The sequence below is a fragment of the Sinocyclocheilus rhinocerous genome, unplaced genomic scaffold (genome assembly GCF_001515625.1).
Source record: "Sinocyclocheilus rhinocerous isolate Xijiao unplaced genomic scaffold, SAMN03320098_v1.1 scaffold212, whole genome shotgun sequence".
Classification (NCBI taxonomy): Eukaryota; Metazoa; Chordata; class Actinopteri; order Cypriniformes; family Cyprinidae; genus Sinocyclocheilus; species Sinocyclocheilus rhinocerous.
Window position 1 is genome coordinate 768,548 of NW_015638742.1, and position 9,494 is coordinate 778,041.

General features: G+C 37.2%; 1 protein-coding gene across 2 annotated transcripts in view; it reads right to left on the reverse strand.

Moving 5' to 3' along the window:
• tgfbr3 (transforming growth factor, beta receptor III) overlaps positions 1 to 9,494 on the reverse strand; it is a 139,716-nt gene that overhangs the window by 124,893 nt on the left and 5,329 nt on the right. For both annotated transcript variants that reach the window (XM_016565226.1, XM_016565225.1), the window contains one exon: positions 4,853 to 5,005. In XM_016565226.1, the coding sequence (XP_016420712.1) occupies positions 4,853 to 4,922 (70 nt within the window). In that variant the 5' untranslated portion in view covers positions 4,923 to 5,005. The remainder of the gene's footprint in view (positions 1 to 4,852; positions 5,006 to 9,494) is intronic.

Genomic DNA, 9,494 nt, shown 5'->3' on the forward strand with positions numbered 1-9,494 from the left:
CATTCCACTTGCGCCTGTGTTTTTTGCAGCTTCTCGTACATAACGTAGTCATGAGGTGCTAGTTCAAATTAAAAAAATGCTTCTACAAAAAAAGTTTCATCTGCAGATATGGCTTTGTTTAGGGATCTGTGCCTTTGTGCATACGGACATCTTGACTGCTGAGTAGTGATTGTTTTTTTTTTTCAGCAATAGTGTGCACCCTTAATTTACAGAGAAAAGAAGGTCAGGGAAAAATCTGTAGATGGAAAAATCTCCATACAAGTTTTTTTTGTTGCATTTTTCTTTTTTTCTACTTGTTACTTTAGAAAATGTTTATTTACTATTTATTTAAGTTTTTTTAAGGCATGTAATATTTTGATATTTAATTTCCATGATCTAAATATTCTTAAAAATTAAAAGTTTGTTGTCATTTGGAAGTGTGTAGGCCTTCTTGCATTATTATGCTGTTACATTATGATTATATATTCAGTGGCATAAAATGGTCTTTAAAATGACAATAATATCGCTTATCGCAATTATTTCTGGGCCAATATATCGTGACAGGCCTATTCAAAAAGCAACTCTTAAAACTGTATAAAACCATATCACACCCTGATGAAAGCTCATTAGCTGCAACACATCGGTGTGCGGTCACTTGTTACCTGCTTTTAAATGCCTAAACTATGACTGAATTAGTGCTGTGTTCGATACGACGATGTATCATCACAGAGATTTGACAATACAGCTGGCCCTGTGTCGATATTGTGGCACGTGTGCAGCAGTGGACCGCGCTTAATTTGAATACAAGAACAATGTTTAAAGTTGAGTAGTGTGAGGTTTCTAAAAAATAATGAATAGAGCATAATATATAGGCTACAACAAGGTTTAATCTGGCCACAGAGGAACACAACTGGGTTGCCAGATATAAAGAGACGTAATGTGTTTCACTCACTTTCCTGACGAGCGTGACTGACGCGCTGCAAACAGAGAGCTGTATATCTAATTTCTGTTCGCCTTCAGTGTTCTTTAGAGCATTTGCAGTACATTCGTAAGACAGATGTAAGTGCCGTTACGTACCGAAGCTTTGTAAACAAAACGAACGGTTCAAAAGCGTAAATATATAAAAGTGCAGAGAGCAATGTTATGCATTTGTCGCTTCTCCTGCGCCGTCGTTGCTATTACAAAGCAACGGGGTAAACAGCTGCTGGCTTGATGACGCAAACGAACCGCGGTTCGGACCCAAATAAAATAATCGGTCACTTGTTACCTGCTTTTAAATGCCTAAACTATGACTGAATTAGTGCTGTGTTCGATACGACGATGTATCATCACAGAGATTTGACAATACAGCTGGCCCTGTGTCGATATTGTGGCACGTGTGCAGCAGTGGACCGCGCTTAATTTGAATACAAGAACAATGTTTAAAGTTGAGTAGTGTGAGGTTTCTAAAAAATAATGAATAGAGCATAATATATAGGCTACAACAAGGTTTAATCTGGCCACAGAGGAACACAACTGGGTTGCCAGATATAAAGAGACGTAATGTGTTTCACTCACTTTCCTGACGAGCGTGACTGACGCGCTGCAAACAGAGAGCTGTATATCTAATTTCTGTTCGCCTTCAGTGTTCTTTAGAGCATTTGCAGTACATTCGTAAGACAGATGTAAGTGCCGTTACGTACCGAAGCTTTGTAAACAAAACGAACGGTTCAAAAGCGTAAATATATAAAAGTGCAGAGAGCAATGTTATGCATTTGTCGCTTCTCCTGCGCCGTCGTTGCTATTACAAAGCAACGGGGTAAACAGCTGCTGGCTTGATGACGCAAACGAACCGCGGTTCGGACCCAAATATAATAATATGAACGCAGTCCAGCGGGGGCAGGGGGAGGGGGGCCAATCGAACTCAGGTTCGGACCAGGCAAGCGAACCAAGTGTGAAAGCACCCTTAGTATGGTTGTGCATTTAATACATCAATTTAGTGCACTGTTATTTAATCATGCCCCTGCCACAATAATTGAATATCTTTTCACATTACATTTATAAATAGTGACAGTAAAGACAAGTGAAATGTTATAGATCTCTTTTTAAATAAATGCTTTCTATTCATCAAACAATCACAAAAAATGTCAAGGTTTCCACAAAATTATTAAGCAGCACAACCATTTTCAACATAGATAATAAAAAGAGATTTCTTGAGCAGTAAAGCAGCATTAGAATGATTTCAGAAGCATCATGTGACTCGGAAGACTGAAGTAATTCAGCTTTGCTATCACTGGAATAAATTACATTTTAAAATATATTAACATACAAAACATTAATTGAAATTGCTAAAATATTTCGCAATATGACTGTTTTTTATACATATATAAAATAAATGTAGCCTTCATGAAGATTATAGATTTTAAAGAAAAACATTTTGACCATGTAGGCTGTTAATTGTGATTTATTTGATGAATTAATAATTGATAAGCATAATAATTAGTTAATTATTTTGATTCAAAGTGGCTTGTTGTTTTAAATGACAAGCCTAATCATTAATAATATCTGATTAATTTTATTAATTTTATTATTGAGTGATTTGGTCTATAACTCCAGAAGAAAAGCATTCGGTTTGAGTGACAGAGAAATCAAAAAACCGCTGAGAATGACCAGTGAGATCTGTTACCAACAAAGAGACGTTCGACAGAACAAGTAAGAGCAAAATCATAGAATGATGTGAAAACATGCGTTCTTAAATCATAACTCTCCATCCCGAGAACCCAAACTTGATGACTGTCATAATTTTGCCTGTTCCTTATTGTTTGTTTTGTTGCTGCCATATTGTTTTCTTTCCCTTTTTTTCTTGCCATGCAACTATCTGTCAGGCTGTTGTGCCAGAGGGGAACAAATCATCACTCTTCTGAAGAGACTGAGCCAACAAGTCCTGATCAATCACACAGATAGAGCTGCCTGAGTCGGGTTAGAGGAGGCATAGCTGACGTGCGGCACTGGTGTTCCGGGCTGAGAGATTGAAGCTGTCAGCACTTTCTTAATGCAAATCCCCCCGGCCTTTGCTCTCTGACAGCCAGATCTAGAAGACTCATGCTGGGAGGAACCGGGGAAATTCCGAACACAGGGGGCGAATCGTGATTGCCTGACAAAACAGGCAACACTGCCTCACTCTGTCAAGACAATGAGCGGTGAGCATAGCTTATCGAGAACACGCCCTACGAAGAGTCTCTGCAAAGAACATGCCTCGTTTTCTAAATCCAGTCAAATATTGTTTAGTGTGAATTTCGTCATCGAAGTTACTGATGAAAATCTTTAGGAATGTTTTTTGTCAATGAAAATGAAGATGAAATGAAAAAAGCACATCATGATGGTAACTGAATGATTTTTAACTGAAGAAATATGCTATCGCGTTAATTAACTCAAAGACCACATCCGATATATATGTAAGATTAATCAGATACACTAAAAGTTTGGGGGTCAGGGTTTTTTATAAGAAATAAATAAATGTATTTTGCAATGAGGTTTATCAAAAATGAAATCAAAGGCATTTATTACTAAATATTTCTATTTCAAATAAATGCTTTTCTTTTTAACTTTCTATTGATCAACCTTTTTAAACTGTGATGATAAAAAAAAAAGGTTTCTTGAGCACCAAATCAGCATATTACTTCTGAAGGATCGTGTGACATTGAAGACTGAAGCCTTCTGAAAATTCATTTTGGCCTTGACAAGAAGAAATTACATTTTAAAATATATTAAAATTGAAAACAGTTGTTTTAAATTGTAAAAAAATATTTCACAATTTTACTTCTTACATTTTTAAATACATAAATGCAGCCTTGCTGAGCACAAGTCTTCTTTCAAAAACATTAAAAAACCTACGGACCCCAACATTTTTGAACTGTAGCGTATATACACACAACTTAAAATTAGAACTTGCATTAATACAAAATTATACAAATGCACAAGTGACTTTGTAACTTTATATCTAACCCTCAGAAAAATGAAAAGCTAAAGCATAAAGAACTCACAGCATTGTAATATTTGTACTTATTATAATGTCATTTCAAGAGCTAAGGTTTTCACAAGCAATCCAGGATAGTTTTCACATGCAGTTTATGTTAAATTATTTTGATTTATGGTGTAATTATGCACTTTCTTAACAAACAATATGTTTCTATTACAAAATTTAGATGTCATTTTTGAGTAAAGCTGACTAAAATTTAAAAGGCATTTTCTTCAAAAGACAGAAACTATTACTAAAACAAAAAAACTATGTAAAATGAACACTGTCTGTTATATCAAAATGTTGCAAGCTCATAGTTAGCTATGTGAATAAAAAAAATTAATTGGTCTTAATGGCACAAATATTTGAAGGGAACTTCAATCACCCACTTAAGTACTGAGGTTTGTTCTTGCTACAATAACGTCACACGGTTATATATAATGGTTATAATAATGCACGGTTCCAAGCACTGTTGTTTCATTGAGTGGTTTGATATGTCAGCTTTTGGCTTAACCACTAGCATGAGTTTGGAGACTACCTATTTGTTTAAACAAAGGCAGATAGGGTCCGTTTGGCACTGCTTGGTGACCAGAAATTAACACTTTACATAAAACACATACTTTAAACCATCAAAATTTCCCAAGTGTGCTTGAGCACTGGTATTCACTTCATCATGAGCCATGACATAGCGGCACTTTTGAACGGCTGTTTAAAACACCCCTCATAAATTCCCAGTCTTTCCTTCATCTTCATAAGGCAAACAGAACAGATGATATAAACGGCTCATGCAACGTCATGCTACATTCACTCACTCTTGACCTGTTATTCCAAAATCCCAGGAGAGAGATGATGGGTTACAAGGATAACAGCGCTTACCTGCAGAGGCCAAGCTGCTGAGGGTCAAAAACAGGATGGTGGAGGGGCGTATGTGTGCCGTTAGCCACATGGCTGGAACAGAATGCTTTCCTGAAGACAGACGTGGCAGAAAAAGTAGCAGCAGGGTGTCTTCTTGAACGGTCCCCACTAGCTCTGTAGAACGAGAGAGAGAAAGATGTCAGTCAGTGACCAAGCAGCAGGGTATTAGGGTCTTAATGTCACACCCTGTGGGCTTAGATGGGAAGAGACAGCAGGGCTCTGGTTGAGGTGGCGGCACTTGTTAATCTCAACCCACTAATTAAGCCTTATGTGAATGGTGGGAATGAAGAGAACAAGAGATAGGTCATCTAACAACCTCAGCTGCAGTATCAAAAGAGGCAGCTTTGCCATTTTGGGAAATATTTAAAAGAAAAAAAGTTATTTTAAATAAAAATAAAAAAATTTAATTTACTGTACTTTTGATTTAATAAATACAGATTTGGTGAGCATAAGAGACTTCCTTTAACAATTACAGCTCACATTTACACAAAATAATGCAAATAAACAAGTGAACTTGAACTAACTTACATCCTGGTCACACTTTGAATACTGTACGCTTGTTTCATAATAACTCGAACATGTCTAATCTCCAGAAAATGAAAAACTGATGCATAAAGAACTCACAGTATCAAAAAATACTGTGAAAATACTGTGAACAGCCACTTTTCAATATGCATAGTGATTTAAACAACACAATAAAAGATATGCTGCAGTGAAGATAACAGTCAGGTTAGACACCTGGAGTTTGCTGTTAATACTACGTATTAACAGACGACAGCTAATTAACACGACCACAGCTGAACTTGAGAGTTGAAGCGGCCAATCGGAGTTCACCGGAGGGTGGGCTAAAGCCAACATATGCCACACCAGTAGAGTTTAAATGCAGCATGCATTATCCACATGAAGTTTCACTTAATCCACTACCTGACAAAATGGCGCAATAATAAACATACCATCTGCATCATGACAGATATCGAGTCATTAAATAAAAACCTTTCAAACAATTCTACACTGGCATTCAAACATTTACGTCTGCTCAGAGACTCTGAAATTTCACGTCAGACTCGATTCAGTTCGTTTAATTCCATTTTGACAAAATGAACTTTTTGAAAAGTGAAAATGACAAGTTTTCCATGGCCACCGTCCCAACCCTGTAATACACGTTCAGTGTTTTTGAAGTAAATAATGGTGATTGTAGGTCCAAACATCAGCAAAACTGATCTTAAAAGCAATTTTATATTATTATTTTCAGACAGTTTATTATTATAAATCCATAAAAAGGTTCATATTTCTAAGAATTTAGTTCAGAGTGCCGCAAGACTCCAGTTTGTGACTGTTGCACAACTCAACTCGACATTGCTGCCTCTCTGATGTTTCTTTTCATTAGCTCGTAAAGATGACCTATTATGAAAGTAGCAGATTTTAAGAGCCATACATCACCATCCCACACAGTGTGCGTAGATACATGTACACATGCAGGCCAATAACACTCTTATTATCCTGACCAAACAGCATCACAGGTTTGTCACGCTAGTTTACTGAGGCAAAACCAGGCATTTCACTAATGGGTTTAGCAGTTACATTCAGCACAAGTAGCCACCCGTGCAGCAACGGGTGAGGAACAGTCCCTTAACCCAAAACACGCTAGCCCAGGGTATTGTGGAGAATCAATATGTGTAAAACTTACACAAAGATGCACAGTGGCACAGGTGGATTAAAACCTCAAATGTCAATCAGAACATTTATCAGTGGTTAAAAACAACCACATGCTTTACTGGGGGTGTCCCCAAGAGAGGAGTAACGAAAGCCGCAACTTCATCAGCATCTGAAACTCTCTCTAGCTTTCTCTCTGCTTCTTTCTTTCTCCTATCTTTCTGCCTTTTTCTCATTTTCTCTCAGTAAGGTGAGGAGAGAACGCTGTCTCTCTCTCCTCTCTCTCTCTCTCTCTCTCTGCAAACAGCTGCCGGAACAAAGAGCCATTCACGTACGGGCAGCTGCTGAGGCTGGGAAGTCATTTTGGAGAATCTCAACAAATATTGCACTTCCAGCACAGGGGCCTCAAGCCAGTGCCCTCTGCTTTTGATTTGGTGCCCCCCTCTCTTGCCATTCTCACACCAAGAGCAGAGGCATTTTGGAGTCCTCAGATTTAAGAGGATGTTATCAAGGGTGAACAAAAGCAAAACAAAAATCAAAACAAAACAAATAAAAGTACTTAATTTTTATCTGCTACCTGGGGCCTGTTTGATAAAACAAGTTTACCAAATAAACCAGGTTTATTTCAGTTAGTCTGACTTATTGTCAGTTGATTTGGTCCAAAATACGTCAGACTTGAAATATGCCTGGCTTATTTGGTAAACTTGTTTTATCAAACAGGCCCCTGGTTGGGACTAAACAAAATAAAAATAAATAAATAAATAAATAAAAATAAAAAAGCTGGCCTGGATTGGGCAAAAAAATTTTTTTTTAACAAAACAAAATAAGAGCGCTTAACAAAAAAATCTGTTGGCCTAGTTGAGGCAAAAAAATAAAAATAAAATAAAATAAAATAAAATACTTCATGAAAAAAAAAATCTTCAGGCCTAGTTAGGGCAAAACAAAATGCAAAATTAAAACACTGCCCCAGGCCCATTGGTGTTATGTTACGGTACACTGCATGTTATTTTTCAATGAATTATTTGACCGTAGCGAATATCATCCTCTCGAATAGCTGTGTGAGTATAATATCTGAACTTTCTAAGCATGTCGACCAAAAGTGGACCAGTGGAACAATAATAGTGGACCCTAAACTAAAACCATGGGCACATGGGCAACTCTTTTTAATTCAGTCAGTTATAAAATATAGTGTGTTTGTTTCATTTTAGAGACTGATCACCTCATATGACTTCTGCTGAAAGATTGTGACTCTCCCTCTATTTCTCGGCAGAAAGATATAGTACAATAACATTCAGAAACAGTCTGGAAATGTCATTAGCAAATTCAAGGCAGCAGACCCCAGACTGAACATAGTAAGTAGCTACTCCACACTATTACTGTGTACGTGGAGTGGCCAACACCATATGGTTTAATACGCAGCCTCGCTCTGAACTCAAAGAGGCACTTCATTCGGGAGGAAGAAGCGTGCTTTAAAACTATAAAACCATCCACATTCAGTTCAAAATGAGAAACTGACTTAATGAAAGACAAATCATTCACAAGCAGGTCAGAATTTGTGTTTATCACATTAGGTTTCTTGTGTAAAATTATATTCTGTATAAAATCAAGGATTTGCAGAATACGCATTCCAGTGTTGAGATGAGCTCAACTTGGCAAACTGTTCCTAAGCCAATCCCTCCAATGTCAAAAGCTGTCCTTTAAAGAGCCCATGAAATGGTTTGATGAACGCAATGTTCTTTCCTGCATTGACATATTCCTACTGAAACACTAAGTTTGGACGAGACAGGGCTTCTCCTTTTTTTAAGCAGCCAATAGATTTGCCAATTTAATCCAAAAATAAAAATTCTGTTATGCTTATGTAATTCCAAACTCATATGACTTTTTTGTTTTACCATAGTTTGTTATTGGGCAGAAAATGCTCATTGTACAATTTCAAAAGTAAAGTTTCCAGAGTTTTTGCAGCAATGCTATAAAAGAAATATTTTGAGTTCCCCAAAGAACTTTGCAGGGAACAGTTCTTAAAAGAAACATTTTTTAGTGTGAAGAACATTTTAATAATCTAAAAGAAAAAAATAATTCCACTTTTCAAACTGAGCTTAACCCTAGGTTATCATCGCTCTGAACCCCATTTAATGTTACGGCTAGGTGATTACAAACACCTAATTAGGTGTTTTTAAAGGGATAGTTCACCCAAAAATGAAAATTCTGTCATTAATTACTCACCCTCATGTCGTTCCAATCCCATAAGACCTTCGTTCATTTTAGGAAAACAAATTTAAGGAATTTTTGATGCATTCAGAGAGCTCCCAGACCCTCCCATAGACAGCAAAGATCCTTACACGATCAAGGCTCAGAAACGTAGCAAGGAGATCGGTAAAATAATCCATGTGACATCAATGGTTCAACCGTAATTTTACGAAGCTACGAGAATACTTTTTGTGCACCAAGAAAACAAAAATAACGACTTTTTTCAACAATTTGTCTCCTCCTCCACCCTATAGTGCCATTTTGGAGAGTATCACATATGTAAACAACGTATGCTGTGCTGTGCCAGCAGCACCATCCGCGGATATGCTGCTTACCTTCTTTACACTTTGATCTGAACGTAAACAACGTATCTGCGAACATACGTTGCATACGTTGTTTACGTATGTCAGTGGTTCTCAAACTTTTTTGGCCGTGCCCCCCTTTAAACCTATAAAAAAAATCTGCCGCCCCCCTTTCCCAAATCCCCATCCCACCTCAGACTACCAAATAATTTCACTAAACATTATGAAAAATGAATGCTTTTTTAATTAAAAAAAAAACCTACAGGGAAAAAAAAAACATGTTTCATCACTTGAAACATTGAAAAATAGCATAGAGAGAATAACGTCTCGGTTACGTATGGTAACCCTCGTTCCCTGAAGGAGGGAACGGAGACGTCACGTCGGATGACCGACGAAATTGG